Source organism: Alligator sinensis, unplaced genomic scaffold (genome assembly GCF_000455745.1).
Source record: "Alligator sinensis unplaced genomic scaffold, ASM45574v1 scaffold610_1, whole genome shotgun sequence".
Classification (NCBI taxonomy): domain Eukaryota; kingdom Metazoa; phylum Chordata; order Crocodylia; family Alligatoridae; genus Alligator; species Alligator sinensis.
This window is the reverse complement of record NW_005842348.1, coordinates 1,188,334-1,215,080: the sequence shown is the minus strand read 5'-3', so window position 1 is coordinate 1,215,080 and position 26,747 is coordinate 1,188,334. Positions and strand designations below refer to the sequence as shown.

General features: G+C 49.0%; 1 protein-coding gene across 1 annotated transcript in view; it reads left to right on the top strand.

The window, feature by feature from the left end:
- The window catches only part of GRIN1 (glutamate ionotropic receptor NMDA type subunit 1), a 59,346-nt gene extending 36,181 nt beyond the window's left edge, over positions 1 to 23,165 (top strand). The window contains exons 11-23 of the mRNA XM_025210447.1: positions 840 to 967; positions 1,482 to 1,646; positions 2,426 to 2,544; positions 3,005 to 3,117; positions 6,410 to 6,558; positions 8,755 to 8,912; positions 9,891 to 10,052; positions 13,770 to 13,879; positions 15,308 to 15,453; positions 17,630 to 17,728; positions 18,156 to 18,266; positions 19,769 to 19,931; positions 22,400 to 23,165. Coding sequence (XP_025066232.1) covers positions 840 to 967; positions 1,482 to 1,646; positions 2,426 to 2,544; positions 3,005 to 3,117; positions 6,410 to 6,558; positions 8,755 to 8,912; positions 9,891 to 10,052; positions 13,770 to 13,879; positions 15,308 to 15,453; positions 17,630 to 17,728; positions 18,156 to 18,266; positions 19,769 to 19,931; positions 22,400 to 22,404 — 1,628 coding nt within the window. The 3' untranslated portion in view covers positions 22,405 to 23,165. The remainder of the gene's footprint in view (positions 1 to 839; positions 968 to 1,481; positions 1,647 to 2,425; positions 2,545 to 3,004; positions 3,118 to 6,409; positions 6,559 to 8,754; positions 8,913 to 9,890; positions 10,053 to 13,769; positions 13,880 to 15,307; positions 15,454 to 17,629; positions 17,729 to 18,155; positions 18,267 to 19,768; positions 19,932 to 22,399) is intronic.
- The last annotated feature ends 3,582 nt before the right edge of the window (positions 23,166 to 26,747 follow it).

Here is a 26,747-nt window from a genome sequence, read left to right as displayed (position 1 = left end):
GTTGTTTAAATTTTCAGTTATTATGAAAAAAACTGAAAATACCACTATGCTTCATGCATTTTTTTAAATGTAGCCAATGCTCAAATGTGCATAGGTTTGAGGAATCTGCATTTCATCTTTACTAAGAACATCTGTGACCAAAAAGGCCAACGTAGGCTGCTAAATTTCTTAAAGGAGTACCCTGAGCTATTCCCACAAGTGATGACAGCTGCATTGTGTCACAGAGGGCAAGTCTCCCTGCAGAGACTGCAATTCATGCACATGGACCCAAGCAAGCTTTAAACTAGCCAGCTTGAGTCTTTGTTAGCAGTATTGCAAAGGCAGCACTGAGCCGGATCCACACCGATCTACTTAAGCTTCTCCAGTTAAGGGGGTTTGGCAGGTAGTGCTGAATTCTGTGTAGCTGTTGTGGTTTCACTGCTAGCAGTGCCCAAGATGGTTGGCTTCAAACTATCTGGGATATGTTTCCGTGAGCTGCAGTCAGTGTTCACTACACATACCCACTTGGTACTGCTTTCTTTGACCCAGAGGGGAAGGTGCCTGCACAAATATTAAACCGGTTCATTGATTAACAAGTCCTCCTAAGCGAAGGAGCAATCTAATCGGAGACCCCCCCACTGGTTATGATTTTAAAATCTGATGGGGGGCTCTCATCTCTTATGAGGGGCTCAGCCTTAATTCATACTCTGTTAGTGAGCTTGTTTCTTTAGTTGCTAAGGCACAGAATTCACTGCTTGCACCAGGACCCTCAGCCTTTCAGCTGCTGATTTGGTGAGTTTTCTATCTTGGCTCAGTGGTGATGTGTAACAACTGCCCATCACCCTTTCTCCTCTCTGCAGGCCGCCCCACTGTGGCATTGTGTTGCTATGGCTTCTGCATTGACCTCCTGATTAGGCTTGCAGGGGTGATGAATTTCACCTATGAAGTTCACCTGGTTGCTGATGGTAAATTTGGCACCCAGGAACGGGTGAGTTTGGGTGTCCGTTTGCCCTGCATCATGCATTGACTCAGACAAAATGTACTTGAGCAGCTAGCACCAGCCACAGGGGTCTCTGGGAGTACAGGACAAACGAGCAGAGCTGGCACCAGGGGCAAACCCTGTGGGAGAGCAGTGCGTAGTGAGAGCAAAGGCAGGGGTCAGCAGTCTTACCCACACTGGGAACTTCTGAACAGCCCCAGTGAACCTGCTGCTGTGTATCCTCTGCCCACCTTGGCTGTTGCTCTTAAAGCAGCAGTGGCCAGGAGCTGTTTTGGGGTTTCTGTCATGGGCATGCTGCTGGGGTACAGACTCTGCAGGGGTAAGGGGCGCTTCCTAACTTGGCAGCTGGGGCAGATGCCCCTCTCACCCAGCCCTAATTATGTTACTGAACCCAATGCTCCCTTTGCTGTCCCCAGTGAGGGGGTTTGAATATGCTGTAGGTGGAGAAGTGGGGGCTTGCAGAGCCTCAGCCTGGCTGATCCTCCCTGCTGGCTCTTTGCAGGTCAATAACAGCAACAAGAAGGAGTGGAATGGGATGATGGGGGAGCTCCTGAGCGGCCAGGCCGACATGATCGTGGCCCCCCTCACAATCAATAATGAGCGTGCACAATACATTGAGTTCTCCAAGCCATTCAAGTACCAGGGACTCACCATCCTTGTGAAAAAGGTAAGGGCTGATGCAGCCAGTGCCATGAAACTGGCTCTCCCAGGGACAGGGAGAAGGACTGGTTAGTGAACCAGGATGGGCAATGGCAGTCTCAGGTGGCCACACCTCTGTACTCCTCTCTTCCTGGCCAGAGCCTCTTAGCCAGCTCCGCACTGCCTGCTTCATTAGCAATGACACCAGAGTAAGACAGAAGTTCCCACAGTTCTGCATGCAGTCTCTGGGTTTCATCCTGCAAGAGACGGACTGAACCCTCCTGTGTAGGAAACTGGCATGGATCCTCCCTCAGATAAGCCCCTCGGACCACAAGCCCTCACCAGCCGCAGCAATAAGAGCTTTCAGGTCTCTCCTGCTCCAGCAGAGATGCGATTCTTCTGGGGGCCTCTATACTCCAAACCTCTCTGCTGGATGGCCGAAGATTGCTCGCTGTTTTAGGATCTAGCCCATGGCCCACTGGAGTGAGAAGTGCTCAGACCTCTTCAACCACCCAGCGCTTCCTCTGGGGGCAGCATGGGAATGTTCTCTTCGGCCTTCCCTGTCCTGGAACAGGATTGCATCCCTAGTGCAGCTGAATTCATCAATGCAGGGCCTTGCCACAGTTCATGCTGAGGCTTCCAAAATGAAAGAACAGGAGAGAATCAGGGGAACAGGTTATGCGGCTATTACACCCACAACGGGGTGTATGCAGGGGTCTGTATAGCAGGTGACTGTGAAGATTTGGCTTCTTGAATGACTCCATCTGACAAGCACCAATGCTCTTTTCCTCTCCTTCCTGTATGTAGGAAATCCCCCGCAGCACCCTGGACTCATTCATGCAGCCTTTCCAGAGCACGCTGTGGTTGCTGGTGGGACTCTCTGTGCATGTGGTGGCTGTGATGTTATACCTCTTGGACCGCTTCAGGTGACTATGCTTTGTGTTAGCTGTCACACAGATGAAGATGGGAGCGTGTGGAGGGGGGACACATAGGGCAAGGTGGGTTGGGGATATGTCTACTGGAGAGACTACCATGTGGCTGCTACCTCTGAGAGCCCCAGCTGGGTTACTGAAATGTGCTCCACATGGGGATATCCCAGCAGCCCACTGGGTAGTTTGGAGCAGGCTCTGAAGGTTTCTCATACCAGAGAGAAGCTTTAGGCAGTGGCACACAAGTGTGTGAGTCCCACATTGTAGAGACACCCCGGGTAGTGAGTGTGGATGTGTGATATCAGGGGAGGGCAGCTGTGGTCTGTAGGGCACAGTCCCCTGGGTCTGGGAATGCCATGGGCAGCCTCATGAACTGCTCTAGTTTGGGAGTCCTGGGAAGCAGCTGTGAGGCACTAGGGCTCCATGTGTCAGCAAAGTGCTTGCTCACATCTTTCAGCCCATTCGGCCGGTTCAAAGTGAACAGTGAGGAAGAGGAGGAAGATGCCCTGACCCTCTCCTCTGCCATGTGGTTCTCTTGGGGGGTCCTGCTGGCCTCTGGAATTGGAGAAGGTAAGCCACCTGCACCCAGATGGTGCTGAGAGAGCAGGTCCAACTGCATCCTCCAGATCACAGGATGGGAAGTTTCACCTCCCCCTCCTGTCCTTTCAGGAAAGTGCAATTGAGGAGGTGCAGTGCCAAGGCTTTCCTAGGTGTGTGCACAACTCTGCTTTGGGTCTGTGTAATGGAGGACCCTGACCCCTGTTACTGGAAGGAAGTAAAAGCAAGGGCAGGTGGAAGGCTGGCAGACTGTGGCTTATGGGGAGATAGGCTGCAAAGTGCAGGCTGCTCATAATTAGCTACATGAGCAACAACACTGAGAGTTGAGAAGTAGCGGAGTTAAGAGGGCCATGGGAGAGAGAGCCAGTGCAGATTGCAGGAAGCCCAGCTGCATAGAACAGCAGAAGCAAACAGCACAGGAAAAAGGGCCACAGAACTCAGCCTGCAAGACGGAGGAACGCAGGGCTACTGACTGGGGGCCTTGTTACACCTTATGCTGTTTAATCATCCCTTAACATTAATGGGTGTTAGTTAGTGCTGGCTCCAGTTTGGAGAAGTCACATGTTCAGGCCAGCAGGGGCCTGGAGAAGTGAAAGGTAAGTATTGGCCCCCTCCCACTCCAGGCTTCCCTCCCTGGTCCTGGGGGCTCCCCCTGTTTCCTCCCCCAGGTTTTCTCCCCCTGCCCCTGGGGCATTACTTACCCCGGGTGGGGTGTTTAGGTTAAGGTGTAGCCTAGACTAAGGTGTAGACTGATGTCTGTATTGTGTACACCTTAGTGCAACATGAGCTGGGTAGAACGGATCAAAGGTAATCCTGCCCTGGAGTGGCTTAACTTTGAGCTGCATAATGAGTGCTTAAAAACAGTTTCAGGTATTAATATTAATTAACAATCCAAGGGTTATTAGCTCCAGGAACCACCCAAAATTACTGTGTAACAAGATCCTGAGATAAGTAGCAGCTCCTGATCCTTGTTACCAAAGGCACAGGTCAGGTAACTGGAATGGGGAGGAGAAAGGGCTATTGTAAGCCTGGGTAAGAATCACTGCAGGACTAGGGCAGTGATTCTCAGCCAGGATGATGTGAGATCCTTTGAAGGGTGCCGTGAGGAGATAGACAGCTAAGAATAGGTTAAGGCTTGTCCCTGTCTGTCTGATCCCCCACCCGCACTGTCCGGCCCTTTTCCTAGGAGGTAAGCGCTGTAATATATGGTAGGTTTTGAAACTGGGTACCACTTGGTTCACAAAAGTTATGGAGGGGTATCTTGAGCTCAGTGAGGGGAGTTTCAAGTCCAAAAACCGTGAGAACCACTAGGCTAGATGCTCAGAGTGGGCCAGATCCTCAGAAGGGAAGGAGCTCTGCTAACAGCCTCATAAAGATAGGCAATTTTAGGTTAGATTTCCTTTCGGATTTTTGTTAACCAGAGGCTTAGGCATGGCTGCAGGGCTGGTTGGGGGCACAGGGTGTGCCTAGGAGACACTCTGTGCTTTGACTCCTGCAAGGATCTGGGACCTGGTGGGCTGAAACCAGTATAGGGCCAGAGACCCCAGTGAATAGTGGGCGTGACTATGGGGCATGGCTGTAGGGAAGGCCGAAGGCCATGATTAGTGCCATTAGGGCACAGGTGGTGACCGCAGGGCATGGAGATTTTAGTTTAGTGAGAGGACCTGAGGCCTAAGACTGGGGCAGGGCTGGGGGCCTGGAGCAGAAAGAGAGAATGAGGCATCTATGGCCTTATCCCAGTTTCTGAAGGCAGGCTCCCTACTTTAGTACTAATATTCCATCATCGTGTGGCGGGAGGCACGAGGCAGCAGAGCAGGTGAGGGGCAGCAGCTGGGAGGACCAGTCAGCACAGCCTCCTGAGGCAGGCCTCACCAGAGACTGCTGCTGGCTACCCCTTAGATGGGTGTCTTCTGCCAGGCTTTGTGACAAGAGAAGCCTGCAGTTAGCAATGATACATTTGGATGTTGAGAGAACAGACATGGGAACCATATTCCCAACAAGGCTGGAAGAGATGTCATTTGTCCTTCCCTTTTTGTCCACTTAGCACAGGCCTGGACCTGCTTATGCTTCAGCATTTTCTGCTGCATAGGCATCTCCTGGATCTGACACTGACTGAGGGCAAAAGTGTTTCTTCCACCTTACCTGGGAGCATACTTTCCATTGCTGCTCTGGCCATATCATAGATTATGGGCACATCTACATGTGTATTAATGCACCGTCTTTACAGCACATTAAGTTTAGTACCTATAATAACAGGTATGAACTCAATGTGCAGTAACTGGCACTGTTGCACAGTAGCGCCAGTGCACGCTCTTTTAGTAATGCTAATGTGCAGTAGACTAATTCTACTGCACATTAGCGCATAGATGTGCCCTGTGTGTGCCAGCTCTTTACTACAGCAAGAGCTCCCTTGTCTGTCTGGTATCCTTGGTGGGATCTTCCCTTTATTCACCACAAGCAGTTACTTCCAGGCCTGTGTTGCTTGTGTCTCTGGTGACAGAGGGCAAATGCTGGGTTTGCTTCAGTGCCTAAGCTGTTAGGAAGTCAGTCTTTACTCCACCTAGATAATCAAGCCAAACTTGAGGGCATCTGAACCCCAAGCTTTCGGGCTTGGGCCTGTACATAGGATGCCTGTCAAAGGATTTGGAAGCATCTGAAGCCCCAGGCAGGGGTGAAGGATGTTTGCCGGTAGTAGGGCCACATTTGGCTCTTGAATGACTCATGGATTTGGAATTGATTTGGCTGATTTGACTTGGAACATGAAAAATTTTCCTTAAAAAAAAAAAATAATAATAATAATCCTCTCACTGATTAGACAACAGCATTTCCATCTCACCCAGCCACAAGGTGCTTAAGGCACATGTTTTGTCAGGTGATCCACATAGATCTCAACATCTTGCTCCCCAGTGCGATGGACTCAGTGCCTGGGCAGTTGAGGTCTCATCACTAGATTTTCCAAGGTGAGCTGACCTTGAGCAGGCATCAGTAAGAGGGATCTTGGGGTAAGTCAGTCAGGGCTCCTTCTTGAGAAGCAAAAGAGCAAACTGCTCATGCTCTTTTCTACTGACATTCTGACAGGGCATGGTGATGGGGTGGGTCTGCCATGTGACTCCCATAATACCTTTGCAGGACAAGTCTATACCCACTTGTAGGGATTAGGACAGACAATAAGGTTTGTTTTCTTTCTCAGAATATCTAATTGATGGTAGCCCTGCCTGTGTCTGCCTGCTCTGTGGAGTCTCTACCTGTTGACACACATGGAGCTACCATCTTTCTTGCTAAGTTTTTCTCCTTTCCCTGGCAGGTGCTCCCCGGAGCTTCTCTGCTCGGATACTTGGCATGGTGTGGGCCGGCTTTGCTATGATCATTGTGGCTTCATATACTGCCAACCTGGCTGCCTTCCTGGTGCTAGACCGACCTGAAGAGAGAATTACGGGAATCAATGACCCCAGGGTAGTCTTATCTGATGCATGCTGGCAAACATGTTAAATGTTGGGCAAAGCGGGCTTTGTTGAGTCATGCAGGGTAGATGCCAAGATACAAAAAGGACTGATGTGCATCTCTAGGCCTGTACAACATAGCCGATAATCAGGAACACTGCTAAAATAGCATCTGGCTTTAATGTGGGTAGCAAACCTGATGCCACTAATCATCATAAATCCTCAGGGCTCTGAGATTAGGGACTAGAGTCACACTAGCATTCTTCTGGTTACCCTCTTCAAATCCAAACATGCTGCTCTCTATTCCTGTCCTTCCCACTCCCCTGTTGAAACACCAGGCATATATCTGGGCAGGGAATTGTTCTACACTCAGCGTCTTTTTCTTCCTGCCACATCTGCCACTCCAGCTTTCTCCTGTTGTGCCACAAAGGGTAGGTGCCAACAGTGAGGAGAGGTATGACATTAAGCAGATAGGCTTGGGGAGAAGGAATGGGAAGACCTGTGGCAGCAGCTTCATGTGATGAGAATTGAACAAGGGTAGAGTAGGTTAGAAATATATGAAGGGTCTGTTGTGAGTGCAAAACCTTTTTGTTCAGAGAATGGATCAAATGGATCTCAGAGTAGATTCTACCCCACTTCTCTCAGTTACTGCTCTAGAATGGATGGACAGACAGACAAACAGACAGGTAGACTTTCTGACTTACATTTTTAATATAAAAATGTTGAAAACAAAAGGAGAAATGCTGAAGTGCAGAGCTCCCTGAGGGACTGAGCATAAAAGCATTCATCAGTAACAAACTCCTACTATCCCCAGAGGATGCAACTCCCTCCCCTACTCCCCAGTGCCTTTTATCTGGTCAAGCGTGTAGGTCTAGCTGACCATCTTCCACTGTTCCAAGGTGCTTGGTGGCCTGGCATGACACAGACTGGGCAGTATCAACAGGGGTGGGTTGGTGGGTAGACAGATAGTAAGCCTGTGCAAAGCAGCTAGTATTTGCTTCGGATTTGGCCGATGCAGGGGACAGTGATTCGATTTGGTGATTCGAATCACTGTCCTGATTGAGTCAGCTGAATCTGATTTGGAGATTCGGCTGCTGCCAAATCTCCAAATCACACAGGCCAGGCCCATCCCCCGCCCGCCCCAGCTCCCGGCACTTGGAAAAAATGCCTCCCAACTCAGCGGGTGCTGCCAGGCAGGGGACTATCTCCACTGCCCCATGCTGCTGTGGGGGGCTCTGCACGAGCCCCCCGACCCACCCTGTGCTGTCCCAGCCCCCCCATGGCTGCCCCGCCCACCGAGGCTCTGGCCCCTTTAAGAAAAAAAAAACGAGAAAAACCCTGGATTCACCATTCCTGGCTGGCAGGGGTGGGGGTGATCCCTGCTGCCCCCATTGCTCTGTGCTGCATGGGGGGCTCTTCCATGAGCCCTCCCAAAGCCCTGAGGCTGCTGCAGGAACAGTGAGTCCCAGAGGCAGTGTGGGGCAGTAGGGGGCAGCAGGGATCGCCTCCCCGCCAGCAGGAACAGTGAGTTGGAGCCTTTTTTTAAATGCCAGGAGCTGGGGCAGGCGGGGCAGCAATGGGGGAAAGGGGGAACAGGCAGAGGATGGGGCCTGGCAGGGGTCCTGCCATGGTCCCCTACTCCTCCTCCAGCCCCCTCCCTCCCCCACCTCTAGTACTTACCAGCTCCGAGTCCAGCTGCAGCTCCCTGCTGCAGCCACTGGGGACTGCCCAAATCATCAAAGCTCTCCAAATCTTTTCTGAAGATTCAGAGAGCTTCGAATAGATTCAGACCTTTTAACTGGTCCCCTGATTTGATTCGGATTTGGAGATTTGGCCACCAAATTGGGCCAAATCTCCTCTGAATTGAATCGCCACCCGAAGCTTCGCACAGCCCTAACAGATAGCTATGAGGTCCAAGGGCATATTATCCAGAAATAGCACATTTCCTATCCTGAATAAGATTAGCCAGACAAACGGAGGACAGGACCCACTGCAAGTATTCATGGGGCAGTGGGACTTTCCAAGCGAGTCAGGAGCCCAGGCCCCATTCTCCCAGGAGAGGAGCAGTAAGAAACACAGCTTTGAACAATGCGAGTGTAGCTGGCAGCTAACATATAAGGGAGGGGAACAGGAGTGGGGCTGTTGACTACTCTAAACTATGGTCCCTGCTCTTCCAGCTCTGATTGTGGGCTCTTACCTTCCCTTGCAGTTGCGCAACCCCTCTGAGAAGTTCATCTATGCCACAGTGAAGCAGAGCTCCGTGGACATTTATTTCCGACGGCAGGTGGAACTGAGCACCATGTACCGGCACATGGAGAAGCACAACTACGAGAGTGCTGCTGAAGCCATCCAGGCTGTGAGGGACAAGTGAGTGAGGGCTGAGCCCTACTTGACCACTGCTGGCCCAGGGTGGGGGCTGCTGCAGGGAACACACTGCCCCTCTGACTTGTGGACAGAGGCCTGTGGGATATCCTGCTCCTCTGTCAGGGTCGGGGCACAACCTGTGAGGACAGACAGGGCTGAAGTAGTTCTTCGTTGTGTGCTCCAGGCCACACAGGGGCATCCTGAGTGATGTAGCTATGGATGGCTGTGGCCATGGCTGTAGCCATGATACCAAGGGAAGCCTCCAAGGTGCTGTTGTTTGTCCAGGTGGGAGGTTGGTCAGCTTGAGTGAGATGTTGGAAAGAGACTTCAGCAGGTAGCTAAACCTGCTGGACATGATGGGAATCAGAAGGGATGCAGGATGTGCCTTTAAGCCTGTGCAGTTAAAAATGTTACAACATAAGCAGGCCACTTGGCTTTTAACAGCACTGGGCTGCTGCTACAGGGAACAGGCCCTCAGGATTATGCATTGCTGGAGGTGCGTGCACTTTGGGAGGTGACAGGAACACAGAAGCAGATCATGCCAGGGGAAAGGACAGACATTTGGCAAAATTTCTAATCATCTGCAGCTCTTGCTTTTGCTGGTGAGGCAGCAGAGGGAGGAGAGGAAAGGGCCTCTCTGTCCTTCTCAGCCACAGGTGCTGTAATCTGTCTTTTACATAAGGACAATGGGGTGGTGTCACAGGCATGGGCTGAGAAATGCCAAATGCAACGTCAACCCAGTTCACCTCCATGGCAGTATGTTACTTGTATTACTGCATAGAAACTGCACCAACCTGTCAAACCAGGGGCTGCAGAGCTGATCAGAATGGGCACAGCTTCCTTTTATGGAACAATAGTTGCCTTGTTTGATGGTTACACTAGATCCAGTGCCAGCATCTGTAGCTCTTGCTGTTTCTGTCTTGTAAGACAAATCCTGCTGCCCACACTGATCTGGCCTCCCTTTCCTGTATACTCCATTAGCAAGCTCCATGCCTTCATCTGGGATTCAGCAGTACTGGAGTTTGAAGCCTCCCAGAAGTGTGACCTGGTGACGACAGGGGAACTCTTCTTCCGTTCTGGCTTTGGGATTGGAATGCGGAAGGACAGTCCATGGAAGCAGAACGTCTCTCTGGCCATCCTCAAGTCTGTATACAGCTCTTACTGAGATAGCTGAGCTCTGCAAACACTGCATGGTCTTGAATGCCGTTGGCTGTCTGTGTGCAAGGTGCCAGCTTGCTCTCATGTACCCCTGTAGCCCCCTGACTAATCTAGTTAGTCTATAAGGTGCAAATCTACCTTACCGTCTGTTTGACTTCAGGCTAATGTGGCTACCTACATCTCTCTACATATCTCTTCTAGGCCATTTCTCTACCTCTGCTATATGATTTCCAGTCAGCTGGCCTGCAGATACAGCCCAGAGATCTGGAGACTTTAGCTGTGGCATGGGGCTTCTGTATCCTTATCTCCTTATCCCAGTTTCTAAGGCACTCCTGACTCTTGGGTAACTTGGAAGTAAAAGCTCCTGTCTAGCTGAGACTGGTCTCCAAGTACTTTACTCCAAGAGGATGTTTTTCATCAAATTTGGGGAAAACAGGTTTAGAGTTTGCTGAAAGATCAGAATATTTTAAAAGCAAATAATACTCTGTAAAAATCCAGGTTGGATGAAGGGCAGGTAGAGGTGTTGGGAGAAGGACTGCTTCCTTACACCTCAACTCTTAGAATGAAAAAGCCTGATGAGTGCTCCAGCTCTGTGCTCATTGTCAGAATAACCTGGTTCAATCTGTAACTAGAAAAGTTTGCTTCCTACTTGCCAGCACTGTGAAGTAGTCCTGGAATCTGAGAGCCAAGGTGGGCTCTGTCTCCCACACGCACCAGGCTTGGCAACTATGACTTAAGTGAAGCCTGTGCAAATGTGCAACTGTATTGTACCTCTGGGAGGCCAGAGGCATGATAGACCGAGCCCAGTCAGCAGTCGTACCTGGGGAAGTGTCTGGCTGCATTTGTTAGCAGAATAGAGTATAGGCATGGCCTACCTGCATCGCACCCATCATGCTGCATGTGGCCCAATATCTTGCCTTCAACAGTGGCCAGTGCAAAATACTTCAGAGGAAAATGCAAGGAGCTCTGCAGTAGGCAGAATGTATCCTAGAAGCTTTCATCCTCACCCCCAAAGGATGGGGACAACTGTTGTCCTCAAGCAGGAGAGTTCATAGCCCAGCAGTGCTCTTAATTATTCTCTTAATGTTTATTCTTATATTCCTGAATATCCTTGCTATCCAGAGAAATGTGCCATTCCCTTCTGACTCCTGATAAGACCTTGGCATCAGTGCAATCCCGTGGCTGGCATTTCCACAGGCTCTTTTTACACTGTGTGAATAAGCATCCCCTTGAATCTCTTCTGAAGATATGTATGCCTTGTTCACAAGGAAATGCTGCCAGAGAGCAGAACTGGTGAAGAAATAGAGTAGGAATAAATGGTCCATTTGATTCAGTTGCAGGTTAACAGGCAGGAGCCAGTGAATCCGATACCAGGCCTGGAGTTGTTTAGTGTATGCATCATTGTTCTGGAAATGGGGGTGAGCAGTGAGGTAGCAAAACATTCATATGACATGGAATTATGTAAGGAGTCAAGAGCTCAGAAGCTTGTGAGAACTGCAAGGATCTAACCCAGCTATGGAACAGGCCACATGATGGGATTCACTGCAAGCAGGTTCAGATTAGTCCCTCCTCTGTCCTTAAGGAGAACTTTCCATATAGACTTTGCAGGATTGGAAATGAACTGGATCAGGTTCGGATAAGGACTTGGGTATCACCTTGGTCAGTTCAATGAAGATTTCGCTCAGTGTGCAGTAGGAGTCAAGAAATCTAGCAAGATGGTAGGATGTACAAGGACTGTGATGCATAAAAATGCCACAATATACATATATCTCATAAATAAATTAGTGGTTCAGCCACACTTGGAAAACTGTGTGGTACTGGTCACCCTACCTCTACAGGCATTGAATCTCCTCCAGTTGTACAGAGACAGGATAGTGGATGTGGGAAAACACCCAGAGGAGGACAGATTGAAGGGCTGTGACAGTTTACCTTAGAGGGAAGACGAGTAGGAAGGGTACTGATACAAATATACAAAATCCTGAATGGCCTGGAGAAGGCGGGTGGAGAATGCCTGTCCTTCAGTTGACATGCAGAAAAACAAGGGAAAGTGCAAGGAAACTGAGAGGTGAAAAAGGATCAAATGAGACACTTTTCCCCCATGTAGTGTTGAATAACCCCCTGAAACCCATAGCCATGCTATCCAGATGGGGATGGAACTCTTCTGTGGATCGGAAGCCCAGAAGACCATTCAGAGCCTTAAGACAGCTTTGGGAGGGACCAGACCCTCCTGTTCCTGGCCGCCAGCCAGCAGTCACTGGTGGGGCCCTGGAGGGAACTGCCCTGGGAGCAGGCTACCTTGAAAGGTTCCTTGCACCTTCCTCTGAAGCATTGGGTGCTGGACACAATCAGACATCAGATACTGTGCTAATTGGATGCCTGTCCAGTGCTGCCTGAGCTCCTGAATAGATGCAGCAGGTTAAGGGCAAGTGTCATAGAGAACCATGGGGAAGGAAAATGACTGCCCCAACTTTCAAGGTAGGCTGCTGACACAGCTGGGAGCTGGGCCTAAGTCTCCTCTGCCTTAGCCCAGCACACAGGCCTTCAGCAATCAGTCCCTGCCTTTTCCCGAGCCTCTCTCCTTATCTCCATCTCCTTCAGCAAGTGCAACTGTCGCTCCACTCTACCTCTGCTTGAAGCAGGTCCCATCTGGAGGAAGGGATATGGGGGCAGGGGAGATCCCTCCATTTCACCTGCCTGCTCTCTCATTATGGGAATGGCTGCCTAGCTGGAGGAGCAAGGGGGAAGCCAGGGTTCAACTATGACTCTGCCTGCTTGCTCCTCTGCTTCCAGTCCAGGTGCTATGGCTTCCAATTGTGCTTGTGATCCAAGTGCCCCAGCCTGCCAGCCCTTCTCCTGGTGTCCCATGCCCCAATCATGCTGAGTTTAATATTAACTTGGAACCAGGCAGTGCTAGGGTGAGTCTATAAGTAGAGGATTAAAGGGGGCAGAGGGGTTAATTTTTTGGTCTCCAAGCTCCAGCAGCTTGATACTGCCCCCCCATCCCAAATGCTTCTGTCCACAAATCTGGTCCTCTCCTTACTCAAGAAACACAAGCTTTTCAATATAAACTAAGGCACCTGGCTTTGGAGTGTAATAACCAATGGTTGGGGAACCCATGAGGCCAGCCCTACAGTTGTATTTCAAAACAAAGCTTCACTTTAGGGTCCTAATTTGCTTTAATTGTGAGTTAGGGATTTCAGGTGCCTGAACTGCCCCATGTACACATCCCTCAGGAACAGGCCTTGTATTTCAGAATCTCATTAAACAATGGCACAAATTCTCCTGCAAGCACTGACTTCAGAAATGGAAGAGGGAAGCAAAGAATTGCCCCACAGAGAGGTTGTATACTCATGCCCTGTGTGCACACTCGGAGCACAGCAATAAAATACACCCTCATGCTATATAAAGCACACAGGTTCTACCCACAGCTGTACCATGCCTGCTGTGTAACCTTACCAGCTCAACATGTGGCCATGGCCAAAGGCAAACCCAGACAGCTCTTTCCAGCCTCTAGCATGAGGGACACTATATCTGAATAGCAGTTTATGGAGCAAATGTGGGCAGCTCCACAGAAGAAGGGCTCTGGATGGTCATACTCCTCCCCTGCCCCCATGGCCAATGCTAGTGCAAACTCCTCTTGAATCTCAGCTGTCTGAGCACCATCTCCAGTGAATGCTCAGTACTATCTCCTTGTGCTTTCAGATCCCATGAGAACGGCTTCATGGAGGATTTGGACAAGACTTGGGTGAGGTATCAGGAGTGTGATTCCCGTAGCAATGCCCCAGCAACACTCACCTTTGAAAATATGGCAGGTTTGTTCTGCAAACCTCTTTTTCTCCTGTCGGCTCTATAGCCTGCTTTTTTCAACGTACCCTTCCAAGTTCACCTACAGGAGCTCAGCTTTGCTTCCTCTGGGGCTGTGCTTGCTTGCCATATAGGGGCGTACTGCATTGAGCCCTGTCTTGCTCCCACTGGGATATCAGAAACAGCCCTAAAAGCCCCTTTACCCCTTCCCTTTGGGCCCCTATTACCATTCTTGGGATTTAAATGTCACCCACTGTGAGCACATCTCCCCTCCTGCTCTGGCTATAACTGTGGATGCCAGATTGAGCTTAGAGTCAGTCTTCAAGGCAGAGAAGGAAAACAAAATCTCAAGTAGAAGCCCAAGGAAATGGGGGAGGAGAAAAACAGCAAAGCAGAATAAATCAATAACACAACAAGGAGGGCAGCAGGTGTCAGGAGTAGCTTCAGGGGCAAGACTCCTGGCTCCCAAACCTGATTTTGCCTCAGACTCTCTGCATGACCTCAGGCAAGTCCCCTCCTCTCGGGGCCTCCCTCTGTCAAATGGGGAAGATGGTTTTGACTAAGGTTGGGGGAAAAAAATGGGTGGCATTATTCCTATGCTGAGTTTGGCCTTTGTACATAGCCCTTGTTCAGATCATGATTTCTTGAGGTGGGTTCACCCTGCACAAGGAAACATTCTGCTAGTGATTCCTTGCTGGTGGCTCCTCCGCCATCAGGTGATGCTTGGGGGTGGAACTGGGCTGATGGGACACAGTGCTGGTCAATAGTCCTGGGGTAGGCATGAGGGCAGCTCTGAGGGGCACCATTTCCCTCCATCTCCTCCAGTGCCCCATCTTCTCCCACACAAGGCTCAGCACTCCCACGTGCCCACTCTGTCCCAAATATTACTAATTTCTCCTTCTAGCTGAAAATTTTCATGGCAAAGTGGTCAGCTCAAGCCAGGAGCATCATGTTCAGCCCTACTGCTCCTAAGTTCCCACGAGCAGCTCTGACTGGGCGCACAGGCCACTTAGCATGCATCCATCTCCTGGGTGGCTTGATGTGAACTCATAGAATTGAGTTCCCAGTGCAAATACCCATGGCCATAGGCATCATTGAGATTGAGCTGATAGAAATACCATTAAAATGAGCTGTCTGTGGATAGTCTGCAGCATTCCCTTAAAATCCAGTTTTCAGGGCCATTGCTAGGGTGAATGCAGATAGTGAATGCAAAAGGGACATCGACACAGACAAAGCAAATTGAGTTAAAATCATGAAAGCTCTGTACAGAAATGTCCTGCAGTATTTGCCCAGCTCTGCTGTCCCTATGCTTCAGGGAACCTCTGGGTGGGGACTCTTTGACTGTGAGATGCTGTTGGTGGTTGGTATTATGCAAGGGAAATGAAGAGTCGTGATGCAGTTTCCATTGCCCTCTATAACTTTCCTGCTTATTTCAGGTGTATTTATGCTGGTGGCTGGAGGTATTGTTGCCGGGATATTTTTAATATTCATAGAAATAGCTTACAAAAGGCATAAGGATGCGCGAAGGAAGCAGATGCAGCTGGCGTTTGCAGCCGTTAATGTGTGGCGGAAGAACCTGCAGGTAGGACAAACCGTTTTTAGAGCAAATCTCCAACAGGTGCGTGTTCCATCCCTTCACCAAGTCAGTGAATACAGAGCTATGGAATAGCATGGGGGGCCCCTTCGCCCCTCACCCCGGGTCCCCAATAACTATGGCCAGGTGTTACTGTGTTGCTAGTGGCCAAGTCATAGATTCCCTGCCTTCTCAGTGGGAATTTCCCTTGGCACTAACACACTGTCCAATGCAATCTCTCCCAGGAGGTGAGTTGTGCACAAATCTAGCCAGGACACCTGGCAAAAATAGTTTCATTCTCAACTGTGCTCCCAAGGGTGATCTGGCACATTGTTCTGCTGGAGACTATGTGCAGGAGCCAGGTCTCATTCCATTTGAGCAAACAATGCCAGCACAGCTCCTTTAAAAACACTCTTGCATTGATGTACCATTATCTGACTGCACTTGACAGCAGATGATCACAGCATTAATCTGCTGTTGATGAACACCCCTTTCTACTGCTGCTCTCCCGCTCTTTATGTGGTGAAATGCTCAAGTGACCATTAATGAAACAAAGCCAAAGCTAACCCCCAGCATAAGTGCAGTTGCAATCGTCATTAACTGGGACCAGTTCCAAAAAGAGGTGGTGTGTGCTCTTGTCAATTGGATTCCACAGACTTGGAGACGATGGACATCTCTTGATGCCCAAGATTCATGCTGGGTGCTATTAATGACAGTTCCTGTTAGCACAGACTCCCCTGGGTTCATTCCAAAGGGCTTGTTATGACATCTTTTGTCTACAAAGCCATGGTTTCTCCTTTCCCTGAAAGCAAGGGAAGTCCAGAAGGAATCTCTTATGCCTGACAATGACACCTGATTGTGATGACATACATGAGCCAGGTCCAGCCTAACCTGGCCGAGCTCTCTCTTTCCCAGTTGCTGTGGGATCAACGCCGTTATGTCCTGTAACCCCTGTTTAGGGCCTGTGGAGCTTGTCTCTGAATGGCCTGGGCTGCTTCATTTTGTTTTGGGAAGCAACTCAGCCTTCAGAGAGTAAAAGATCCTTTATCTGACTAAAGGGCACCACCCTTCAAAGAAAGAGTGAATGAAAGAAAGAAACAATGATTGGGGTGTCACTTTCAACAAGTGAAATGAAATGGCCATGTGATAGCAGCATTGACTATGGCATGGGAAAGGGCTGCTCGGGTGTAACTAACCTCCCTGAAAGCAGCAGAGGGAAAGAATGAAGACAGGCTGCTATATACTTTATTAGACTAACTGAGAGCTCTTTGGAGTCAGTTCACTAATACAGTATTGAAAAGCCATTTCTTTTTTTCTTTGCTTCCAAAAAGCAGCAGCACTGAAGTGGTTAAGTCTGCTGGGACAGAGCACTATAGTCACACTGCCATTTTTCACTTGCCAACCTTCTAGAAAATACTGCACTGGGTCATTGGGCAGAATCTGTGGGACTGTGAGCTAAGCATGTCGCCCTGTGGGTATAAACAGAGTCTCATGATAAAGATCAGTTTGACAATGTAAGACTTTTCCACAGGAGGAAACGTCAGACCACTAGTATCTGGTACATTACTAGAAGGTAGGCAAGTGGAAAGATTTATTTGTTAAAACAAACAAACAAAAATAATGGTTTTTTGGGATCACAGTTTTGCCATGGCTATTTCCTGAGATGCCATGGAAGAAAAAGACATTCCATTCCATCCATCTTGCTTTCCTTTCCGTTTGTGCATGTCTGCAAAAGAGAGAACTGAAAAGGAGGAGGAAATGTATCCCCCGAGCATGCACTACGCACCAGCGGGATACATTTTGGTTACCCCCGTACGTTGGTAGAGCCCGACCTGGTTACGCCATCCCCATTTGGAAAGGTCACGCTCATTGGCACTAAAGCATGTGGGAAGGAATCGTTGTCAGTACCCGCCACAGAGAGTGGCCAGACCCCCACCACCAACCATTCCCTGTGCCCTGGTGGCTGGTGCTCCCAGCCTGTGCCAACCAGGTCCGACTCGCTAACACCGATGGCTACATTTTTTGAGTTCTGTTTCTTTTTTAGTTCATTCCAACCCCCTGATGACATCATAGCGCTAACGCTTTGCTTCTTCCCTTTCTTTTCCTTTTTTTTCTCCTTTTACTTTGGAAAACGTTCGGCTTTGCACAAATGCATCATTTAAATTTTTGAATACATTTTTTACAGAATATTCATACAATGACTTCTCTTTCAATGCAGTCCTCTCTCTCTCTTGTGGCGCTAGGATTCAGCTTCAGAAAAGGCCCTGAGCATTTTTTTTTAGTGGTAGGTGCAGCATCTCACCTCTCGGTCTAGCTAGACTAGCTGTGGAAGCAAGGGGCAGGAGTCACGTTTGTTAGGACCAAAATGCCATTTAGCCACTGAATTTCCAGTTGTTCCCATGGGAAGTGAGGTTAGCCGATCAGGCCTGTAAAAAAACACAGAGGAGAGCAGGGCTACTTCCCCAGAGGGGTTTTCATTTCTCCAGATCCTAGCCCAGTCCAAATAGACTTAGCAGTGAGTCGGCCCTTTTGTAAATCCTGATTCAAGTCAGGGCCAAGGTGGCCCCTGGAGGACTGGGAATGACACCAGCAGAACATCTCCAGTAGCTCTCTTACCTAAATGAAGGACATGAGATGGGGCAGTATTCAACTAGATTTAGAGATTCAAAAAACACACTAGAGATCTAATCACTTATACATATTCATTTTAGGATAGAAAAAGTGGTAGAGCAGAACCTGACCCTAAAAAGAAAGCCACTTTTAGGTCCATCACCTCCACCCTGGCCTCCAGCTTCAAGAGACGTAGGTCCTCCAAAGATACGGTAAGAGGAAGAAGAACAATTCTGCCCTCTCTCTTTCTCTCTCTCTCTCTTTCTCTCTCTCTCTCTCTCTTCTGCCATCCCATTGACTGCCACACACTCATCCCGAAGCTGCCAGTGTACATGCATAGCCTCATGTTCGTCGACAGTCAGTCAGTGAGTCAGTGAGTCAGTCATCCCATGTACCTCAAAGGATTCTGGGATCCTGGAGGGCAGGCAGGAGATGGTTTGTAGTCCTGTGACGAGTTTGAAGATGCTACCAAGTTTTTTTGTTTTGTTTTTTGACTGGATGATTTTTGAGTTTCCTCTCTTTTCTTTGCTCACCTTATTGGTGCTGATCTTTTGAAACCGATGACATTTTTTTTTTCTGTTCCTGAGTGTTCCTGTACCTGTTTGTCATTGTATGCCTAAAACAATCACCCTGATTTAATTTGGGCACTGTCTCACCTCACGAGAGCCATGCGTGTTGCATTCTATACATGTGATTTTTGTTTGTGATTGATAGCTTTCGGGACTTAGTCCTCAGCGCACAAGTGGCAGCTGTCTCTGGTTATGACCAGTATTAATGCAGCTCTAAAAGAGAGACATCAGTGGTTAAAAGAGGAGTTTTGGAAAAACCCAACCTGATTCAAAAGCTGTATTTTTCTGCTTGGAGTAAAACTCCTTCTGTGAAATTAGAGGAAGTTTGTAAATTGTTGCCTCTAAAGTGCAACGACTGTCAAACAGAAATAACATGTCTTCTCTTGATAGAATTTCAGAGCCAAATCAATCAGGTTGGGCTGCCGAATCTGTTGAACTAAAAGATAATGCCCCATCTGTCCCCTCTGCATGACGCCTTTTGTTGTATGGCACTCTCTGCACTTTGGCTAATTTGTTGTAGCGTTCGGAGGTGGGAGATGCATTTTGCTGCCAATTAACGATCCGCTGAAATCGCCTCCTGCCGTGGTCTGCAGGTGTGTGCCCAGTGCAGGGTTGCTCAGGGTGGGTTCCCATCGAGGCTGTTAGAGACATGATGCATGGCTGGGAATGAGGAAGCCTTCTGCTGAAGTGGGGTGGCAAAACACAGCCCACCACTTTCTGCAGTGCAGCTCATCTTCATAGGGCTGCAGCCCATAGAGGCCACAGGGACTCCGAGGGACCAGCATGTGCTGTCCCATGGTCACTCTGGGCCCTGGCTCTGTATGCAAAATGGAGGTGACTCCATTTTATGCTAATGCAGGCTTGATCCCAAGAGGATCCCAGGAGCACAACTTGGATGAGGCCCAATGCGCAGCAGCAAGCTGCCAACTGAGCCCTCAGCTGGGCTGTGTTGGGCTGCCCCTTCCTTAGAAGCCCCTGCTGCTTCTGCTGCTGCCATCTCACAGAACAAGCTGTCATCTCAGGGCACACAGCACATGCCACGGGTAGCCTGGGGGCAGCCCCCCTCCCCTTGAAGAAGGGATCAGACATGAGTAACAGCTGAACATCCCTGCTGTTACTAATGCTGTCCCCATAATGCTCTCTAGGCAGGAAATCTCCCCACGCCTCAGCCTGCACCGGTGAGCTCCCCTGGGGACTGGTGCCCGCCCATCACCATCCTGCGCAGGGGCTGGAACCCAGTGCAGCTCTGCAGGCCAGCCGGTGAGGGTGTCACAGCGACCGTCCTCCACGAGTTTACTCCCCTGGAAGGTGACTGTGGCTGTGGCTTTCTCCACAGCTTGAAACACTGAGCATGGGGGAAGAGGGAGCACAGTGTGGGGAGCGAGGAGGAAGAGCTGCAAGTGCAGAGATGGGAGGGCATAGGGAAGAAGACCCATGGGTATGGGGGCTAGGGAGGGAGGGAGGAGAAACCAGCCTGGGTGTGGGGGAGAGGGGAGGGAGTGAGGAAGTAGAGACATGGGTACGGGGCATGGGGAGTGGTGTGGAGGGGCAGGGAGGCTTGGCAGGGGTGGCCTGGACAGTTCATTCATGTCTGTTGTGTGGTGCTTGCGACTGCAAGTCCCAAAACCAGGATTAAGGAAATTACAGATTAGAGGCCCGTACTTGCACCCCTCAGTGCTACCTCCGAGGGGCAGGGGGCTGTAGGGCGAATGAAAGGCGTTCGTGTTCTGGACTGGGGTAGTGCCATGGTGAGCTGAGTGTGGACTCCAGGTAGGGGAGCTGCTCACAGGAAGCGTGGTGGAGTTAGTGCTCTGCTTGGGTGGAGAGGGTGGTTGAGCGTGAGTGAATGGTTGTAATTTATGTCAGGGTCCATGGGGCTGTTACAGTTTAACTCTGCCTCTCATATCCCTTTTGCATGTCAGGACAGCCGAGGCCCCAGACTACTGTGCTCTCTCCTCAGTGGGGGAAAAAGGTGGGAAGCCACAATGAGAGGCTTGGGCAGGGCCTGTACCAAAAGCCTGGCCCCATTCACTCACAGCCTACCTCACTGAAGGCTTGGCTCCCTCTGACATGTGGGGTTGAGCAGCAGGTTGGGTGTAGCTCCCTTGTATAGTAGTGATAGAGCAGTGGCCATGGTCTCTCTGCTTTGCAAAGAAAGCAGTGACACAGGGGCCTTGACAGCTTGGGTTTGCTCAGATGGTCTGCCTGAGGCAGCAGAGTTGCTGGGAGCCGAGCACCCCTCTGCCCTGTATGCAATCTCCCCTGGCAACTGTGTGCCCTGGAAGCAAAAGCTAGTGTCTGAACAGGCCTTCCCCTTGAAAGCAGACAGAGCCCTGCAGCAGAAGAGGGACAAAATCCCACTGCCCCAGCTCGCTGCCCTAATTTGCGGGGTTGCTGCATCTGAGGAGCCCTTCAAAAAGAAGCACTGTCTCGTGGTTATGATGCCAGCCTGGAGATGAAATTCCTTCCTCAGAAGGGGCAAACAGATGTGTAGGAAGGGATGGTGCAACTCATGCATGGCCTCTTGGCCTCAGAGCACACAGACCTTTCAAAGGGATGGTGCTGACTTATGGTAGGAGCACCCCCACCTGCAGCCACCAGGAGGGAGGGGCAGAGTACAGGCGCTGTCCCCATGCATTTGGTTCTGTAGGTGCAAGGCACATTCCTCCCACCTGTCCTGTAGGCAAGTAGCATTGCATAGTCCTGGGCTGTGCACAAAGAGAACAGGCATGGAGACAGAACTCATGCCTGCCCCCAGAGGGTGCAGGGAGCTATGTTCTGGCAATAACATGTTTGGAGCCATGGCTGCACTAGGGGAAAGTATTTCCTTTTAGCCTTTGTTTGCTAACTAACCCAGGGGGGCAGAGTCTGTTACAGCCCCACCTGCAAAAAGCTAGTTTCTTAATCCAGGCTGTAGAAACCCATGCTATTATGATGGCCATCCCCTCGTCCAGCACACAAGTGTAGCATGTCTGGTAGCATCCAGCACTAGCTACCTCCCATGGTAATTTTGCTGATGCTCCCTGGGGGATTGCCCAGAGGGGTGCAGTGACACACTCAGCGGTGGGTCCCACTGATAGCTCTGGGGTACAAGTCCAATAAGAACCAAGTTGGTGGCTGTGACAGCCACCTAGTATTATAGTAGGCTTCTGTCATTTTGTTAGTATAGATTGGGACAAGTGTTACTGAAGGGTAGGTGAGCTGGCTGTTACCACCTCTGAAAACAATGCTAGAAGTGCCATCTCCTCAAAGACATCACTACCATGTGGGCTGTTATAGAGGACAGGAATTCTGATTGGCTAATGTCACAACAGATCATCCAGCAACCAGTTGGTATTCCCAGTGGCTAGAGCAGAGGACTCACAATGACAACCTGTGCTGCTTCTCTGCTCTGGTACAGAAAGCCTGATGTTCTCATGTTGTGGAAAGCTCCACTTGTCTCAGGCAAAAACAGAGCACATAGTCTCCTGGGGACAGGTGATCTTCCAGGACTATGTCTCCCTATTACAGATGAGCACAACAGCCAGCTGCTGTCTTTTGAGTATATCAGGTGCAGCCTACAGGCTCAAGCAGACAGCCATCCCAGGCCTCAGATGGGCAAGGTTTGGGCGCACACAGGCTACAACAACCTGTAGAGCTAGAGGGGGGGAACTCTCCAGCAGCAGGGAGTCTATCCAACCTGGAAACACACATGAAAGATGCAAAGCTGGCAGCCTGCTTCTTTCCTTGTCATTGTCTGTGTTTTTAAAGGTGGATTCTATTCTGCAATCCCACAGAATGACCCCCTTAGAGCGCCAGAGAGACATGATGGCACTGTGGATCCCAAGATGCCCCCTGGGAAAGAATCAGCCCCTTGGAAATCACTCTGGATGTTCTAATCCCCACTGATGCCATCTGAGATGCACAGCCTCTCCAGTGACAATACTTGGGGTGCACATAATCCCCACAGACACAGCAGGACATGCGTTTATTCCCCATAGGTAATTCCTGCACCTCACATAATGCCCATAGAGCTGATGTATTAATGTCCGTTGCAACCACCCAAGATGTTACAGTCCCCAGGGAAGCCCCCTGAGATCCTGTAAAACACACACACACCCCTACCAGGATGTCATATACCCCAGAAACACTAGAGAAACTGCATTGCATCCATTAGCTGCTCCTGGACATGTCCCCAACCTCACAGAAATTATACCACACCTTGTATGCCCTGGGGAGGCACAGTTTATTCCCACAGATAAGCACAAAACTGATAACAGACACCCCCCCTCCCCCGCCACCATACGAGTTGCACGGTGTTGTCATGAATGCCTATTCAGTTATAACTGATGTATTTTAGTCCAGCCTGTCAGAAGATCATGGGGGTTCTGCAGAAATTTTTGACTTTTCAATTAAAAACCAAGTATTTTTGCCCTCAAAATTACCAAATAACCAGTTTCCTAATAGAAAAATTGAAGAAAACAAACACCTCCCACAAGCCTTGCATTTAGTTAAAAACACAATTTTAAATAAAAAAGACAACCCAGACTATTACATGTGATTTATAATATGATCCCATGTTAGATTAAATTGATTTTAAAAGACATTAGGTTGTTGCCTATATTTTTTCTTCATGGTCTCATTACAAACCAGGCTTTAGGTTGTGCAAGTACCTTCCTTTCATTTCCATACCTTGCCATGCTTGAGTCCTTTTGTAGTTAAGATTAACTCTTAATTTTGGTGTGATAATGTTTTGTTTTGGGCTACTTAAATCATTCCTGTAATGTAAATATCCTAAATTACTGATATATAGTCATAACTTTAATTCTATTTTAACGTACTTTATTTTTGGAAATGTCCTTGTTTTTTAAAATTATTATCACATGGACACTAATAATGCAAGAGCACTATACAAGGAAGTCAAAGAGTACGTCAGCATGGGAGAATTCTAAGATTGGGCGAGATATATTTTTTAGCCTGAAATCCTTTTCCTGCAGTTAAACTTTTATGGCCAAATTCACCAGTATCTGGCTGCTTTGTGCCATTTTGGAATTGTGCAAATGTCCCAGACTGCATTGGCCTGATAGATTCCGTTTATTGGTACTTTGGAGAGCCACACAATGAGTCAAACTGCACACCCTGGTTTTCCTCTTTCCTGCTCTCCACATTCCCTCATATACCGCTTCTCCAAAATCCAAGCTCTTCCTACACATCCTTGTATTTCCTTTCATGTACATGCATACGTGCACATGCCAGAATTGCTAAGTCCTGTGAATAAATTGCAATTAGCCCATTAGACTTGGGCTCAGTGACTCCAGAGGCTTCAGCCCTCGTGCATTTTTTCAGCCATGCTCAAGCAAAAAAAAAAATTCTCTGGGCACAGTTACTGTGTATTAAGTTTAGTACTTGTATAACCAAGTACTATATCAATGTGCACTAACTGGCACTACTGTGCAGTAATGTTGGTGTACAGCTTTTTAGTGACACTAACTGTGCAGTAGCCTAATACGCACAGTAGCGTATTAACATGGTTTTTGCCCTGCTTGCTACTGCACAGTAGAATTAGGCTACTGTGCAGTTAGCATCTCCTGTAGACCTGCCCTCTGACTGGTTTCCTGGCCCCTTCCCAACCTCTGACCTCATTGCCTCCCTGTTCTTCCCACCACCTTCTCCATCACAGGCCTGGGAAAGGGAAGCAGAGGAGCTTCCAGCAGCAACCTTTTCCCCTCCTCCAGCTGGAAGAGTGAGTGAAATGCCTTAGAGCACTGAGAATTTGGTGCCTGGGCTGACAGATGTGTGGCTGGACTGATGGTGACTGGAGGCAGTGATGATATAGTTGGCTGGGGGGAGAGAGAAGTGCATGTATAGGTAGGTGAGGACACAGCACCAATCTGCTGCAGTGCTTGGGGGTGAAGCGGGAGGCCCGCAGCACCAGGCAGTCTTATGCACGTGTGTATGGTTCACACTCAGCTGGGTCTTTCCGGCTAGAGCTCCCTCAGCAGGGCTGTTGTCCTCTCCGTCAGGGAGCAGGTCATCCTCCCCTCTCATCACAGGGCATGGTGGGTGTGGGGGGGTTCCAACTCAAAAGATTGACCAGAAATTCACAACCTGATCTTTCTTTTTTAACCACCTCCCCCATTTTGTAGGCTTACCTCTTTTTTATTTTTTTTTGGAACATTGTTGTTGGCAATCCTGTGCATGTGTGCATATGTGTGTACATGCCTGAACACACACAAACATGTTAGCTTCCCTTTTTTGCTGCCTTCCATGCTACACATTGTTATCTTTAAAAACCAGGTGTCATAATTGGCTACTATTCTTTCTAATTAAAAATATTCCTTCTGCAGAGATTGGTGCATAAAAATCTTTGCCTTCAGATGACACTCAAAGCTTCCTTGTTTCAAACTGACTGCTGTCGCATAACTGAAGTTCTCAGTGGGCATAAGGTTCTTAGCCAAGATAGCCACTGCCTCCCATATTTATCCAGTGGGAATGCAGCTATATCACCTTCAGTGTGAAGCTGTCAGGAGGCAAAAGAGGAGCACTCTGAAATTCAGATTAAGGGATTTGGTGAACAGGCTGCAGAGGTAGCTTGGCACCAGGGGCAGCAGTGGCACAAGAGGTAGTGGGTGCTTCCCGAGTGCCAATGTCTATGTTATAGCCAGCTGGTGGCAGTATTAGCTGTTATTTCCTTGCCCTGCCATCCAAGTTGGCACCCAGAGCTGCTGCCCCAGTCGTGCCACCCTAGTTATGCAGCTAACAGCCTGTTGCCTATGATCTACTGGGCACGTCTACATGAAACATTTACTGTGGAGCTGCCTAATTAGCTCCACAGTAAATGTCTCAGCATCTACACATGCAGCCCTATTCAGCCTCAGTAAATTAATTCCACCACAGATTAGTTCTTGTAAATACATGTACTATTCTGTGGCAGAGTTTTTTACTGCGCAACAATGCACATGTAGATGCTGATGGGGCTGGCTGGAGCATAAGGGTGCTTTAGTGTGGGGGCTACCTGCCAGCTAGCCCCATGCTGGAGCACCCTTGTACCCCAGCCAGCCTTTCTGCAGCATGTTGAGCTGGATCAGAGCAGCTCCGGGCTGGCAAGCTTGACCCCCTAGGCCTCCTGCCAGCTGGGGCTAGCTCTGACCCAGTTCAGCAGTCACAGGCGCATGTTCAAGTGTGGCGCCTGGGAGCAATAAACTCTGATGCGATATGTGCTGGAGCTTATTGCTGCACATTAATAGCAGTGTGAGTGTGCCCACTGAGAATTGTAGGAGCTGACACTCATTTTGAGAAAGGGAAATTCTTGATGAGTTTTCTTTCTTAGACCAAAATAAAACCCTACATACTGCACCAGATCTACTCAGAATTCACCACTGTACCCAGGTTTGTGTAAACAGATGAGGGCTGAGGTGGGATTGTATGGGCCAAAAAATGGCCCAACTAAAAATACTTAGAGGCTCCATTTTAACATTTTTTTATCTCTGTAAACTAACCAGTGGATTTGCTTATCATCTCCAACATATTCATTCAAGGAGTAATTTGTATGTGGAATTCATAGTATATTCTTTGTATTTAACAAGAAGATTGGATTCCTGCCTTCAGTGTAAAATCCACTTTAGTCTTGTCTATGGAGCTGTAACTTATTCCTCCTTCATTTATACACAAATCTATCAACACAAACACTATGACACTACAGCCCCCAAAGGAACCACCACGGTCTTTATCTTTGAATAAAACACTCACAGTCCAAGCACCCATGCCATAAGCCTCTATATCCTTTGAAAAGCTGTAATTCACAGGCCTGATATGTGCACATATCATAAACTCATAAAATCTGTAAATAAACTACACACAGGAACAATACAAAATGACAAAATACCAACAAATACAGTTTGTTGGTATATAGTCATTCATAACATAGTACAAGGCACAAGTAAGCACTAGCTGAGAGTATTCTTAGAGACACACAACCCACAGAAAAGTTAATGGGCCACTGATCCTTATACACCATCTGAGACCTCTTTGTGTCTCTGGACTCCACAGTTGATGCCATCTCTCTCACACATACAACCTGTTTATCAGAAGTGGTGCAATGTACATGTCCATCTGAGTGTTCAATAGTCTTTGTTTGGTATAGAA